The following is a 16,682-nucleotide window of genomic DNA, read 5'->3' as shown; positions in this document are numbered from 1 at the left end:
CTTTGCCACACATACACGTCTATTGTGTAGCCTGGAAAAGACTTCTGATCAGTGCAGCCATTGTTTATCCTTTCTGCTGCCTGTGCTTGGCTGCTCAGTTTACATTTGTATAGTAGAGTGAACAAAGATGGTTCCATCTGTTCTGAAGATGCTTGACAAGGAAATCTTTTCTGAAGCTTGTTGCGTCACTGAAATGAAATACAGAGGAGGAGCAAATGTAATAAATAAGGAACTGCTGCCTGATGATTCATTCAAACCAAGCAGTGCTTCCAGCTTTACATTTTATATATTTTTAGTTGTTTCATATCCCTACAAGATGCTAAATCTCTTCAGTGTGCACAATACCTGGATGTATCTGTCACTGAAGGTTTGCCTAAAGATAGCTGAAGCACAGGAAGGAAGATGATACCAGTGAAAATGCAAAGGGAAATGGTGGAGGTTGAAGGCTGACTACATATGCATGAAGCTTCTCACTGGACTTAACCAAATCATCTGAGCTATGCTGCTTGCGTTCAAAAATCAAATTTTGTCACCTTATTCCCTTTATGTAAAAGAAATTGCTTCATTATCTTTGGGCTGTTTGGGGGAAGTGGAGGGCTATATTTTCCCTTGAAACATTTTTACCAGTGCCATTAGCTTTCCCAGGAGTTAAGAGTGTGCATGAAGAGGAGATGAGAGCACAGTTCATTTATATGTGCTTTGTAAGGAGGTATTGGTATTTCTGCCAGCTTCAACTAGTATGTTTGGGTTGGGAGAGTTGAAAATTCAAGATGTACAGGACTCTGGAAAATATCTCAAACTGAAGAGAAAAAAAATAATGTGGATTCAGCTGAAAGAATTGCATGGCCAAGAAAGACTAACTCATTCCCGTTGGTCCCTGTATTAGCAGTAGATCCACAGGCATATTGCTATGCCTCATCACAAGCATATACATTAAGCTGTTTATAATAGCGATGGGTTGTGTGAATTACTCATCTGATACACTATATTAAGTAGAGCTGGTCGAAGTAGCTGGTCAGGGAATTGTAGTCCCTTTTTTGTAGTTCAAATTTTGAGTCTTTTTTGAGTTCTAACAATAATCTGGTCCAAAGCACATTCAGCCTAGTTAATACTGTTTCTAAAACATGCTGAACTGTTATAACATACTTTTATTCAACCTAATAATGAATTGCTCTCATTTTCTTAATTTGTCAGTCACATTTTTGAAAGCAGTAGATCAGGGATCTCAAACTCAAATCACCACAAGGGCCACATGAGGACTAGTACATTGGCCCGAGTGCCGCATCACTGAAACTTTTTCATACAACGATACAAAAGTATAGTAAAAAATGAAGAGTAATATAGTCTGCTATTAAAAGTCGATCTATTCACTTTTTTAAAACTGTAATGCGAAAAGTCAGTGCTCATTTTGACAGTCATTTCATTTTTGGCCATTTAGCTGGCAGCGTTTTGCATCAACCAGAGCATCAATATTAGGTTTGATATCCTGAGATGAAACCATTCTCAGTGTTGCTTGCAAATTGTACCACATTCCATACAAAAAACTACACTAAGAGAATGTTAAGGCTGCACAGTTAAGCACGCGTGCCAAAATTAGGGTTCTTCTTCGAGTGCTTGCTCATATCCATTACAGTTAGGTGTGTGCGCGCCGCGTGCACGTTCGTCGGAAGATTTTTACCCTAGCAACACTCGGTGGGTTGGCAGGGCGCCCCCTGGAGTGGCGCCACTATGGTGCCAGATATATACCCCTGCCGACCCAGCCGCCCTTCAGTTCCTTCTTACCGCCCGTGTCGGTCGTTGGAACAGTGGAGCGCAGCTTAGCTGACCTCCGCTTCCCTAGCTACTCGACTCGTGAGGTTCCTGTATATATAGTTATATCCTTCTTTTTGTATTACTTATGCGTTTTCTTACATAGGGCATAGTTTAATTTAGTATAGTTAGCGGGTGTTCTGGGATGTAGCCGCTCTCCCGCAGACGAGTGACCGTGAGCTCCATGCCCGTGTACTGCCTCGGCTTCTAGAACCGGTGCATTGGACACCTATAGACCGTTGCTGACAGCGATCAACGACTCACTGTTTACGGACTGCTCGGGGACTGCAGTTCCAGCTAAGTGGCCCGGATTTGCGGCGTTTAGCCTAGAACAAAACGAGCGCACTTTCATCTTCCCCTCCGCCTTCGTATCATACTCTCATATGTGGGGAGCAACACACCACATCTGCCCAAGCGCTGGCTACTCGGCGGACAGAAGTGCCTCCTCGCACCGGACCCCTCCGGCACCGGGCCATTACTGGCACCGAAGTCGACTCGGCACACACCTCCCTCTCTCTGAGGTTGCGAGCCCACGACTCCCTGCCAGTGCCTGACAGCTCCCGCACATGCCATGGTTGAGCTCCCGGCTCCTGCTGCTTCTGTGCCAACTGCAGGCAGCCAGAGAGCTCATTTCAGTCGGATCACCTGGCGCAACACCTGCAGCAGACACTGAGGACACCGGGCACTGTTGATTCCGGTCCCGCCGGGCCGTTGATTCCAGTGCCTGCCTGCTCCCCGGCATTCGCCGTGTTGAGCTCCTCTCCTGCTTCCGGCCAACTGCACCGCAGCCCGTGAGCTCGTCTAATCGGATCACCCGGCACACACCTGCCGCAGCACCCGACAACGCCGGAACCGTCGACCCGGTCCCACAAGGGCCGTCGCTCGAGTGCCTGGCGCTCCCGGCACGTGCCGGTTGAGCCCTCCCTGCTCCTGCGCTTTCCGTGCCAACGCCACGCAGCCAGAGAGCTCATCTAAGTTGGATTGCCTGGCACCGACACCTGCCGCGACACGACAATGCGGCACCGTCAATCCGGTCCCGCAAGGGCTGTCGATCCAGTGCCTGGCCGCTCCCCGCACGTGCCGTGGTTGAGCCTCCTACTCCGGCTGCTTCCATGCCACGCACCGCAGCCAGAGAACTCATCTAAGTTGGATTGCCCGGCACCGGCACCGACACCTACCGCGGCACCGACAACGCCGCACCATCGATCCCGCCCGGCAAGGGCCGTCGACATCCAGTGCCTGGCTGCCTCCCGCACGCACCGTGGTTGAGCCTCCTGCTCCTGCTGCTCCGTGCCAACGGCACCGCAGCCAGAAACTCATCTAAGTTGGATTGCCCGGCACCAACACCTGCCGGCGGCACCGACAACGTCGTCACCGTCGATCCGTCCCATAAGGCCGTCGAATCCAGTGCCCTGCCTGCTCCCCGGCGTATACCGGGGTCGAGCTCCTGCCTCTTTTCCCGTCCGACAGCACCGCAGACAGACAGCCGTCTAAGCCGGATCGCCTGCATCCGACACCTGCTGAGGCACTGGCGACGTCAGCACGCGATCCGGTCCCCAAGGGCCGTCGATCCGGTGCCTGACAGCTCCCGGTACGCACTGTGGTCGAGCTTACTGTTCCCTCCACGCTGGAGACATTTCAACGGCGAGGGACTCATTGCCCTGACAGAGTTTTTTTCTGCCTGAACCCCCGGCACCATCGTGGCGGGTAATATAGTCTCTTGGCAGGCCACCTTGATCGACCACCTGTTCAGCGCAGCTGAGTGGCACCGTTCATGATCACGGTCCTGCAGACGCTCCACGTCCGTCGGCACTACCCACTCCCGACGCCTCTTACAATCCCATGCTGTTCTCTCTCGGCACCGTCTCACTCGCCGCACAGTCGGTGTCCCGTTCACCGACCCGATAATCTCGGCCCGTTCTGGCTCCCATCACCGCATGGGCACTGTGGCTCCCGCAGCCGCTCCCAACCTCGATGTCGTTCACTCCCGGCCCCGCTCTGGTCTCAGGTCGGATCGTCGTAGCGCACTGCGCCTTCCGGTACTGTCCAGGTGCCGAGCTGGGCAAGGTCTGGTAGAGTCAGACTCTGCCCATGGTTTTCAGCACCTCCATGGCCATGCCGGGTGCGCATCAGTGTCTTCCCACGCGGCCCAGCTCTTATGCTCAGGACCGCGATTCAGTGTGCCTACCAAACAATTGAGAGCCCATCAGGACCTCCTATGGAAGGTACACTCAATGGGCTCCAGGACGGAGGTCCGGAGGTAGGGGACCCGGTAGTGCACATTCTATCGGCGGTTGCCCACTAGGGGCCCGACCTGTTTATTCGGACCATCCAGGCGACTGCCGATGCTCTACAGAGGGTACAACTACTTGTCGTCATCCATCCTCCCTGCTCACTAGTCATTCAGTTGGTTGAGAAAAAGGGAACGGCATGGCCAACAGGCGCCAGCCCCGAAATCGAGGGGGCTAGGCGAATGACCCTACTCGCGCAAGGTGCATTCTGCAAGGGCCTTATAGCCCTGCGTGGCAAATCAATAAGCCCTGCTTAGCCTCTCTAATCATAAACCTGAATTACGGTGGATAAAGTTTGGAGCTCTCCATCAAGTTTCCCGCCAAGGTTCATTGCTCTCTGGAGGAAGAGAAAAGGCGGCCAGAGCTTCTCTCAGGCCTCGTTACCATGAGGAGCATCTCCGGGCTTCAGGTTTCAAACTTCCGGCCTGTCACGACTTACCATTTGTTGTGAAGCCTCTTTGCGGGGAAATCAACCCAGGCTCAAAGCCTGAAGGCAACAGGGTCCTAATGCGCTTCCTGGGCGTGCGTACGCCGACGACCCCTGCAGGCCTTTCCGTCCCCAGCCACACAGCCGCACTCTAGCCTAGCCACAGATAGAACTTTCAAAGGTGCGCCCGAGGGCTACGTACTGGTTTCAAGCGGGATCCCATCCTCTGCCTCTGGCATGTCCCAGTTAACTCAGTTCGCTGTTCCTCACATGGTGGAGTGTGAGTACCACCTCCACTTTGTTCCAACCTGTCCCTCTTCAGGGACTCCTCTCGGCGCAATTCCTCTTACACGAGGGTCACACGCTGATGGATGAACGGGGCACTTACTTCCCTTATTCCGTAATCCCGACTTGTATGGAGGTCTCAGACTATCCTAGACCTACGAGGACTCACCAGTTTATTATAAGGTTGAAGTTCCACCATGGTATCCCTGGGAACCATATCCTGTCCTTAGATCATGGAAGACTGGTATGCCACCTCGGTATGAAAGACGCGTACTTTCACATTGCCATCTCCCATCCGCACAGGAGATACCTCCATTTCTAAGCCAACCATCGATACTTCCAGTTTACGTCCTGCTGTTGGGCTTTCTGCAGCCCCGCCGGCATTAACCTAGTGTGTGGCCGTAGCGCCACCCACTCCGCCGACCTTGCATTGCATTTCTGCATCTGGACGATTGGCTTATCTGAGATACTCCACAACGCAAGTCACTCGGCGTGTGGGCATCGTCAGGGACCTATTCACATGTCTAGGCCTGATGATCACTCTGGAAACATCACTCTGGTCCCACGCAGAGGTAGACTTCCTAGGGGCTATCCTGGACTCCGAGCTAGCCGGATCCGCTTACCACAGCCACGGTTTCAGCGATGGCACCGATCATCCCAGGTCGGCAAACTTTCCGACGACCTTGGCTCGCCCTTGTCTGGGTCTCCCAGGTCCATGGTGCTGCTAGTTTGTAACCAAACACGTTACGCTCTACCTCTGTCTTCTCCAAGTTTTGGCTCCAGTCGGCCTACCGCCGGGACAGGGGCCCAATGGTCACGATAGTCACCATTCCCTCGAGTGCCCTAGGCTCCTACACTGTGGCTAACTCCCTCCCTGGTGGGGTAGGGATGCCGCTCTATCCCGCCACAGCCCTCACTGTCCCTGATGACGGATACGTCATCTTCCGACGCAGTGCTCACCTCAGTAAAAGGGGTTCCGAGCAGCTGCGAGGCAGTGTGCGTCTCAGTGTTTACAGCAGCACAACGGCCATGTCTATATAAACAACCTGAAGGGACATGGTCCTCCTCCTTTGGCAAGAGCCATCCGTCTCTGGACCTTTGCATAGCCCACTTGAAAATCTGGTAGCATCTTTTTCTCCTCGGTGCTTTGACTCGCAGGTCTTTCCTGTCTCATGAGTGCTCGCCCTGCCTGTTGTCATGCTTCTGTTGCCAGCAGTGGGGATTTTCCCAAAATGGGCCTGTTCGCTTACCATGAGAACACGAATGAACGAGGTTCTGCTCTCGCAAGGTCTCTCTCCGGACCGATCTCGGACCACTGTCTCATGCCGTGGAAGGGCCAGCGCCTCTATGCCTTCCCACCGTTCCCCAGTTCCTTGGGTCCTGCTCAGACGTTCGCAGGGGCAGGGCGTGATTCAGTCATGTTCACTCCCGCGCTCGAGGCAGCGCTGATATGACACGTTGCTCGGCCTGTCAATAGCCTACCCATAATCCCTGCCACTCTCCAGACCTCATACCTCAGGACTGCGGCATACTTCGCCGCCGGATGCAGTCTCTTCACCTCATGGGTGACGCTACGTGCTATTACGATAGCAGGAAGCCTTCAACCTGGTCAACGTACCTGGCCAGGTGGAAGCGTTTCTCCTACAGGGGCGACACGCTCAATCTTACTCCTGCTGGGTCTCGACCCCCCTATTTTGGACTACCCATCTGCACTGCAACAGCAGGGCCTAGCGGTGTCATCGCCAAGGGTACACTTGCAGCCATCTCTACCTTCCTTCCAGGCTAAGGTGGTCCGTTCTGTTCTCATACTCTATAGTTTCGAGGTTCCTCCAGGGCTTGCAGCGCATACACCCTTAGGTACGCCGCCCAGCCCAACCTGGACTCACTACTGGGTCCCAGACTTATGTCTCTTCCATTCGACCCGTTAGCGACCGGCTTGCTGTTATCCTGTCTTGGAAGACAGCTTTCCTAGTAGCCGTTACATCGGCCAGACGAGTCTTCGAGCTCAGGGCTCTTATGGTGATTCTGCATTCATTCTGTTCAAAAACCAGGTGCAGTTACAACCACATCTGGCTTTCTCCCCTAAGGTGGTTTCGGCCTTTCATGTTCACCACACTCAACGCGATGGGACAACAATTGCACTCCCTGACATCTGTGGAGCGGCTCGCATTTATGGTCGAGCGGACAAACCGTTTTGTAACTCGCCCCAACTCTCGTCGCAGTAGCTGCTGAAAAACCCTACTTGTTTCCTCTCAGAGGATCTCATCTTGGTGCTGCCGTGCACCCGCACTTGTTTATGATTTGGCTCACATTTCCCCAAAGCAACATCACCATGCGTTCTACAGGGCGCAGGCTTCATCTGCCGCCTTACTGACTCGTGTACCTACCCATGAATCTATCGCGGCAGCTCCATGGTCCTCGTCATCCCTTGCTTCGCATTAACGCTCTGGTTCAACAGCCACAGGATACTGCAGCCTTGGCTCAGCAGTTTGCATTCTGCATATTTCACTCTGACCCACCGCCTACATGAGGCTTGGAATCACCTAACTGGAATGGATATGAGCAAGCACTCGAAGAAGAAAAGACGGTTACTCACCTTTGTAACTGTTGTTCTTCGAGATCTGATTGCTCATCATGTCCACCACCCGCCTCCTTCCCCACTGTCGGAGTAGCCGGCAAGAAGGAACTAAAGGCGGCTGGGTCGGCAGGGGTATATATCTGCACCATAGCGGCGCCACTCCAGGGGGCGCCCTGCCGACTACCGAGTGTGCCTAGGGTAAAAATCTTCCGACGAACGTGCACGCGGCGCGCAAACACCTAACTGGAATGGATATGAGCAACACATCTCGAAGTCTCGAAGAACAACAGTTACAAAGGTGAGTAACCGTCTTTTACGCACACAACTTTTTCTCTGCCCCTTTGAGACTGTGTGTTACCATGTAATCTTTTAATTACAGGGTCATGTACTGTTTTTCATATAATATGTACCTTTTCTTCTACACCCTTAAATGTGTATAGCATCTTACAGTGATTTTTCTACTGACTTTTATTGCATTGTCACAGTAGCCCAGTATATGCTTACTAGCAAAGGACTTGCCACTTAGCCACTCAAGTTTATGGTAAGCATGAGTGAGGGTGGACAACTGTGTGTTGTGATGGGAAGCTGTGTTGATTTGTGCCTGGGCTGTGTTGTGCTGGGAGATTTTGGTTGATTTGTGTTGGTAGCAAATGAGGGTGTGTACTGGGGTGAGGAGCTATCTGTATTTGGACTTGCTGGTTGTGTTGTTGTGTACGTGGTTGTGCTGATATGTGAGGTAGCAGCTAGGCACAAGGGTGTGGCAGTCGGGCCAAGTAATCCACCATCTGTGACGTTTCCCTTATACAACCAATGAAATTGTAGCATGCAAATTAGCTATTGAGTAAGGGTGGTGATTGGTTGAGTTATCTCTGATATCACAGTGGTCTAGTATGCTTGGCACAGCAGAGATACATACCTTTCTGTAGTTGTACACCAATGTCACGTCAGAATAGCTGAGAACTTCAAAACTGGTTGGTAACAGACTGCAAAACCCCCACTCCACCCCTTCCATAGGCCCTGCCCCACCCATGCCTCTTCCCACCCCCATTCCAACCCCTTCCCTAAAGTCTCCGCCCCCTCTCTGCCCTTATTCCAACCCCTTCCCCAAATCCCCACCCTGGCCCTGCCTCTTCTCTGCATCCTCCCCTCAGCGTGCTGCATCCCGCTCCTCCCCACTCCCTCCTGGAAAGTCCTAGCACTGCCAAACAGCTGATTGGCAGCGGGAAGCACTAGGGGGTAGGCGGAGGACCATGGACACGGCGTGCTCAGAGGAGGTGTGGGAGGGGAGCTTGGCTGCCAGTGGGTGCTGAGCATCCACTAATTTTCCCTGTGGGTGCTCTAGCCCCGGAGCACCCACGAAGTCAGCACGTGTGGCAGGCCACAGGAAATAACTCCACGGGCCCCGAGTTTGAGACTCCTGCAGTAGATGATCCAACAGTGTTGAAGAATGAGGTTAGTAAGGAGTTTTTCTGAAATGTTTCTTTTGCCTATCCTGCCCTGACTATTACCTAAGATGTTTTGAACCAAGATAATTTAAAGCATATTCATCAACTCTACTTGACCTCAGTGTGGCCTATACTATATACCTTGGGTACCTTGAGCAACGAATCATTTTTGTCCCCTTCCCTCCCTCTCTTGGTTTGAAACCTTTTAACTGCTCATCTTCCACCTTTGGTTGAAGCTTTACAGCTTCCAGGGTGTGGGGAGTTCTCCAGGCCTTATCCTCAGCTCTCTTCTATATTTCTTTTAGCCCTCTAGGTCACCTAGTTGCTAGCTTGAGGCTTGGCTTTATCTTGGCTGTCTTCACTCTATCAACTCCTGGCTATAACTTAAACTCTCACTGAATTTCTCCTTGGTAAAAGATTGTGTGTGGTTTTGTGTGTGTTGCACGCTCTCTCTCTCACTCACTTTACCTCAAACATCTAAATTAGCTCCCAAGGCCAGACACCTTGGCGTGATCTTTGGCTCTGGCCTTTATTCTTTCCCACATCACCCTTGACTGTACATCTCGCTGTAGGATTGTATTGGTACTAAATTCAAATTCCTCATTGATTTTTAGTGTCTCCCTAGCCATCTCTGAAAAGTAGAAGTAAGAGGGCAATGTTAAATTGTATTTTAAGTTACCTTGTATGTCTCCACTTTCTCTCAACTCAAACACACTAGTTCTAGGTTCTTCCATTTATCTCTGCAGTGGTGGATGGCTCGTGTAACGATCATTTTTAGCTAAAATGTTTGAGGTGTAGTCTTAGGAACCCCGGAAGCTAAGAACTCTTGATTGTTCTTGCTCTTACCACTGTGATGCAGGGCAAGTTACTTCATCTCTCTCCTTCACTTCTAAAACTGGGGTAATGCCTCCCTCGCAGGATATTGAGAGGATTAATGTAGTCAATGCTTCAGCAGTACTTAAAGGTGGAAAACATTACGCACATGCTAAATATTTACCCATCTGAAACAAGTGAAACACTGGGCCAGTCTGATATCACATGATAATAAATGTAACTGAGCAAAATCTGACCTAAAGTCACTTCTGTTGTGTAAGTCTTGCCTTAAAACTTCCTTTTCTCTTTAATTTATAAGTGACTGAAAAGCATGTAATCCTGCTCTGCGCTGGAGATTCTATAGAAAAATGAAATTTAGAAATGCCCACATTAAAGGAGAGTGTGTTCTCCTTCCCATAGCATCTCTTATTTTCTTGTGTTCTTTGTGTAAAAACAAAAATGTGTTTCTGCCTGGATTTTCTGTTTTCACTGATTATATGGTTCAAATGAATAGCAAACGAGCTTGTTGATGTAGACCCTAATCATATGAGGTGAGGGTTTTTGATTACAGAACTCTGGATTAATTACCTGTGTCAAGAAAGATGGCTATGAAAAGAATCTCTCAAGAGTCTGAATTCCTACCTAGTGCTTTAGTAATTGCACATGTGTGGATGCTTTCCAAACCCAGTATGTGCAAAATATTTTTTCTTTCTGCTTATGCTTTAATCTGATTTTCAAGTTGAGTGTGTAAACAGGCTATATTGAAAGACTAAATGCCCTACTTCCTTTCTGGCAGGGACCTTAGCAATGCAGTTTTCAGCGTCCTAAATGTTTAAAATTATCCCTGCTGAATGGTCTCCATTGCTTTCCTCAGGTACATAATCAGTAAAGATTAAGCATGTTTGACCCATACAGCTACCATTTATGACCAGGCCTTTTCTGAACCAGTTTAAAACTGGAATGATCTGTTGCTGTTCTTTAGCTTTATTTCCACTGCATTTACATGGTGATTGTTTTCCGTAATCTGTTGTCATGGAAAAGGGCTTGTTCTGTTTTAAACTACTCTGAATTTTGAGTATATTCTGTGAGTGAGGCATGCTCTTGTTTAAAGAGGCTTTCTCGTTCATATGAGATTGATGTGTATCATGAATCAGTCTCTTTCCTGTTTCGCTTGAAATGAGATTTTCAAAGAGGCATGGTTAAAACCACCACAAGTCGCTGCCATAATAGACTCATAGACTTTAAGGTCAGAAGGGACCATTATGATCATCTAGTCTGACCTCCTGCACAATGCAGGCCACAGAATCTCACCCACCCACTCCTGTAACAAACCCCTAACCTATGTCTGAGTTACTGAAGTCCTCAAATTGTGGTTTGAAGTCCTCAAGCTGCAGAGAATCCTCCAGCAAGTGACCCGTGCCCCCTGCTGCAGAGGAAGGTTAAAAACCTCCAGGGCCTCTGCCAATCTGCCCCGGAGGAAAATTCCTTCCTGTAAGCATTATTTTCAGACCAAATGACTACTCCTGCACAGATGAGTTCTTAATCTTCTCTCTTACTCCCCCCTGTACAGGCATCTCACACTCATGATGCAATCACAGAGGCTGCTCAGCTGATGAAGGAGGCAGTGGATGATATAATGGTTACACTGAATGAAGCTGCCAGTGAAGTGGGCATGGTTGGAGGTATGGTAGACTCAATAGCTGAGGCCATGAGCAAGGTGAGTATTTGGTACCTAGCAACCCCAAATTACATGGAAGGAAATTAATGGTTATCCTAGATGATACTGGCAACAATTACTTGACATTTAGTGTATGTTCCATTATACCACTGAAGTAGTTCAGAGAGCCAGATGCTAAATGTTCCTTAAATGGCCAGTGCTAAGACAGTTCAGCTTTCTGTGCTGATGGAACATGTTGTTCGATATTGATCATAAAGGCCTGAAGAGTTAAAAGTGTTTCCTAAATTCTTTCACTATCGGGCATTAAACAGTAAGATGTGGATTGGGCGTGAATTTTAAACAAAGCCCTTGCTTTTACTCAGTTACATGACAAACACTCAAAAAGCATTCATTCAAATAGAAAGTTTATTGATTGAACAGAAGAAAGAAAAATAAGCATTTTGTCTTGAAACTCTGTTTGCATGATTATGCAAACAAACTTAATCAGACCTTATCAAAGCCTCTCTCTCCTTTTGGAGTCAAAATATCAGTGTCTCTTATTTTCAGAGATGAAAAAGAAAACGTTCTTTGATGAAAAGGAAAAGGTTAATTTTATTCTCAGTCCTGATCTGAAGAGCATTCACTTATCTTGTTTTTAACAAACAAATACAAGGTGAATGAGTAACAGTATAGAAAAGAGGGAGGAAATAGACTTTGATTGATGTTTCTGGAACACTTATTAGTTAGGAGTGGGTGCTTTGGCTGGCAAGTCAACCATGACACTTGCTGCTTGGACCCTGGTTAGTTACGGTCTGGTCAGGGCCATCATTTGGTGGCATCCTTTCTCTTTAGACAAGACAGGTTTGGTTGAATGCAGTATGATTGACTTCAGGATTTGATGCAAAGTCAGGAGAGTGCAAAATAGTGGGACAGCAAATAATGCAACAAGGAGATGCAATACAGGATCCTATGTGGCTTTGCAGTGCTGGTAGTTAGATATTCCCCCAAGTGGGCTGAGGACTGGATATCATGATATTATGATGACTTTCAGCACTGACGGGTGAAAACAAAGTTACTTAAAACAAGAGCAAGGCCAGCCTGCCTTCCTTGTGGAAGAAAGTCCTTCAGTCTGGTTTACTCTTTCTGTCTGGCGATCAGGGAAGATGCGATGAGACAAGATGAGCTGGGATGCAAAATGGGCTGCGGATGAGAGAGAGAGAATGTTTTTTTCAAAGTCTCTTTTTAATAACTCAAAAAAGGGAAAAAGTGGGCAGCATAGTTCATCCACCTCATTATTTTATTCACCAGTTAGACCTAATATCTGTCTCACTCATTTTGTTACATTAACGTCCAGCTCCACATCATCTGTTTTTAACAAGTATAATTGGATTATATTGACGTGGCCTTTTTTGTTTAGATTAATCCAGTTTCTCTGTTTCATTCTCTTGCACCTGTTTAAAACATTCAGTATTATAAACAACATATCCAGTTTTCCATGGTTGTAACATCTTACAAACTTTCACATGCTTTTTACAGTTGAGGTTAGGGTGACTTTGTTGGTCCAGCAATCACAACAAACCCTACCATATGAAATCATAAAACTAGGAGACAGTTAGCATTAATTGCAAAATAGTACTGATGCACATGATGGAACTTGCATTTTCAATAGACACAAAATCATTCCCTTTTGTTAGCACTGGTGAGATAGGATTTGTGACAAAGTTCCTCCTCTACCTTGGTGGGTCCTGTGCTTACTGACGGATTTGTTCACCTCAGTGATCTTCCCCTCTTGTGGAACCCACAGTCTGGGTCAGCTCCACCTGTGTCTGATCAGGAGTTGGGAGGTTTGGGGGGAACCCGGGCCCGCCCTCTACTCCGGGTTCCAGCCCAGGGCCCTGTGGATCGCAGCTGTCTATAGTGCCTCCTGTAACAGCTGCATGACAGCTACAACTCCCTGGGCTACTTCCCCATGGCCTCCTCCAAACACCTTCTTTATCCTCACCACAGGACCTTCCTCCTGGTGTCTGACAATGCTTGTCCTCCTCAATCCTCCAGCAGTACACTCTCTCACTCTCAGCTCCTTGCCTTCTTGCTCCCAGCTCCTCACACACGCTCCTTCTCCTCTGGCTCCTCCCTGCCTGACTGGAGTGAGCTCCTTTTTAAACCCAGGTGCCCTGATTAGCCTGCCTTGATTGGCTGCAGGTGTTCTAATTAAAGTAGCTCTCTCTACTGCCTTCTAGAAAGATCTTAATTGGCTCCAGGTGCCTTGATTAACCTGGAGCAACTGCCATTTGGTTACCAGGGTACTAGGGATTTGTTTAGCCTGGGGCTAACATACCTGTTTCTCAGTACTTTACTGTAGCCATCTGGCCTTGCCCCATCACAGATTATTTTGGAGATCTATTCCATTGAGTGGTGTGTCGGTATTTAAGAAAACAATCAAAAATTAGAAATTTCAATTATTTGGTCTTGCAAATGAGTTAAACTGCCTTGTAAATGAGCATTGGAGTAGAAGAGGTTTAGCGCATTACAACATAGGTTCTTTTCCTCATTAAGTGACTCTCCCTTCTGACAATAGTCTTAGACTGGGACTTGTTTTGTCTTATTTGATAAAGATAACAATATAAGTAACAAGTACCTGAAATGACAGGTGATAGAAACATTTCTGATATGCAAAGAAACAAGAAGTGCTCTAAAGCGGAAATAATTGTTTTCAGGTATCTCTGTGTACTGGTTGATGGCATGGTCCCAATACCTCAGTTGGCTGAAGACATAGTGCTGGGCTGCTTGATTTAATTGCATAGAGGAGAGTCATTTTAGACTGCATCTGCTTTAAATGAAGTTAGCAGCCTGTAATTTTCAGTTTTTTGCTTTGATCATTTTTATCTCTATGTGCTAAGAACTTCCTTTCTATCTGCCAGGGTTTGTATCAAGTCTTCTCTTATGAAAGTCGCCCCCTCTTCCAATTTAATATGTTTTTCCCCTCTTGGAAGACTCTTTACAACTAGGAGTCAGTTCTGAGGTCAGGTTAAATGTGGTAAACATTGCTGGTACAAAACTCTGCCATTTCAGAATTTTGAGATTAGGAGTAACTTCCCTAGGAACTTTATCAATGATTAACACTTCATTCAGATTCCTCATTCGCTTGTTCAGTTTGAACCAACCTCAAAGAATTGAAGCTTACACTTGAATGAAGTACATGAAGGTCAAAGAGAAAAAAAAACCTAACTAATACATCGGTGGTCATTTGCTATGGGGAAAAAGTGGGCAGTTATTTCCCTTCCCCTCAGCCAGGCTTTTCAGTCTGTCTTCCATTATGTTTTTCACTTTTTGCATGCTCACTCACACATATTCAATTTTTCAGGATATAATATCCCATATAATGTTCTTTATTCTAAAACTTCTCCCTCTCTCCCCCCCGCCCCAGTTTTTCCTGAATGACACTCTGGTGACATATCCATATTTAGAGAAGTTTGCCAATTTTAACACAAAATAACAAGTAGAAAGCTGTTGCATAGCAACCAAGTATGTGAGGCTTTCTAGGAAGAGAAATCAGAAGGATGGGTTAGCAATTATCTTCCCTCGAAGGGGAGTGTCTCAAAACTGTAATCTTTATTTTCTTGGCTAGAGAACTACCTTTGTAGCAAAAATGCATATGGTAGTCTTATAAATCCTGGGCAATATTTTCTATCATGTTGTCTTCTAAAACAAGCTAGTCTGGTTTTAGTTCATGGCAGGGAAAATGAGATGAACTTGAGGAACACAGTGGAGGAAGCCACGTCTGAAGAGTCTTTACCTAAGATAATTAGCAAGTCTCTCTGAGAAAAACATAACTAGTAAACTGGGAGTATGCTAGTCTCAAAAGGAAGGTAGGGGAAGTTTAACTTATTAAGCAAATACATTTTCCATCATCTCTTGCTAACAAAAAGAAATTTAAACAGTCTTATTTATACTAGGCTTCATGTTTAATTTTACTCAGTCTCTGGCATTTTGGTGCCTGAGTGGTATGCAGAATGGAAAGTTTGAAGGCATGACCTAAAGGAATGTTACAGAGACTAATAGGGTGAAAGATCTGTCTTGTGATCATTGTACATTCATTTTTAGATCTAATGGGCTGCAGGTCAGGGAAACTAAAAGAAAAAAGAAAAAGTGAACTTGGGAAGAAACTCAGGACTTGCTGAATATGTGGGCACTCAACTGCGTATTCTATACAAATGACATGAAATTAGTGATGTAAGCTACGAAGCTTTACTGTACATTTGAGGCTCATTTTGTATTTAACTCTGTGTTGTGCAATTGCAGTACTAGACTGAAAAGTTTAGTAATCTGTGTGTCCTTCGTGCCTGCCATTGCTTTCATGTTTTCCCCTCTCTCCACAGCTGGATGAGGGCACACCTCCAGATCCAAAGGGAACATTTGTTGATTATCAGACTACGGTAGTGAAATATTCTAAAGCCATTGCTGTAACAGCACAGGAAATGGTAAGAGAAACTAGCAAGCGTTTTATAAAATAGCTGGGTAACAGCTATCAAGTATGTGTAAGAAACTGAAACAGCTGTACAGTGTTAATCTTGAACCAATTCCAACTGGAGCCTTTTCTTTGTGACATCAACTTCTAGTTGATCTGTTTTGTGAGTAGGCAAAATAAGGGTGTTGCCACCATTTCCTGGACTTCTTCACTGGAACCTGATTGTATGATGGACAGAAGTGCGCTACCAGCAGAGTCATTCTGCTGCATCTCTCTCTGGCTAACTCAAAGTACGGGGCTTTAAATAGTATATGCTATTCTCTTTACCTTGCTGCCCAAAAGAACAAGCTGTGAAAACAGGAGAGAACACCTTAGGAGGCCTGTGCTAGAACATGACAGTAACCAAAAGAGATGCTTCCATGAGGAAGAGGGTGGAGGGAATGGGATAGAAATACAGTGTTCGGGAACAAGCGAAGTGAAGCAAAAAGGAAGTTACGCTGATTACTGGGGAGAGAATGATGTTAGGAATAGCAGTAGTACAAAACTCTGTCCACCATGTCATTACTGATCTATTTTGGGCCCAGCTGATTTAGACTGTTGTAGACGTTGATATGATTTATACCCTCATCAAGAGAATAATACTGGAGCTGTTCTGTTACTTGAACCTGTCTTGAAACAATGGTTTGACTGTGCCAGAACATTTTATGGCAGAGGATTTCTTTCCACTACAGGCTAAACTAAGACCAACCTATTCATGTCATTAATTTGATCGTGAAGCAGTCTGTTAACACGCCACAGCTGGTTTTAAACAGACTTGTCTAGCCAGTTTTACAATTTAAAAGTTGAGTGGCTATATTCCTCCTACTGTAATGGGAAAAAGCATCAAATTTGGACGTCTTTGTTAATGGT

General features: G+C 47.0%; 1 protein-coding gene across 2 annotated transcripts in view; it reads left to right on the top strand.

The window, feature by feature from the left end:
• Positions 1-16,682, top strand: part of TLN2 (talin 2) — a 245,794-nt gene that overhangs the window by 159,497 nt on the left and 69,615 nt on the right. For both annotated transcript variants that reach the window (XM_075069558.1, XM_075069557.1), the window contains exons 41-42: positions 11,219-11,365; positions 15,685-15,786. In XM_075069558.1, coding sequence (XP_074925659.1) covers positions 11,219-11,365; positions 15,685-15,786 — 249 coding nt within the window. The remainder of the gene's footprint in view (positions 1-11,218; positions 11,366-15,684; positions 15,787-16,682) is intronic.

The sequence above is a fragment of the Chelonoidis abingdonii genome, chromosome 9 (assembly GCF_003597395.2).
Source record: "Chelonoidis abingdonii isolate Lonesome George chromosome 9, CheloAbing_2.0, whole genome shotgun sequence".
Classification (NCBI taxonomy): Eukaryota; Metazoa; Chordata; order Testudines; family Testudinidae; genus Chelonoidis; species Chelonoidis abingdonii.
This window is presented reverse-complemented; position numbering and strand designations above follow the sequence as displayed.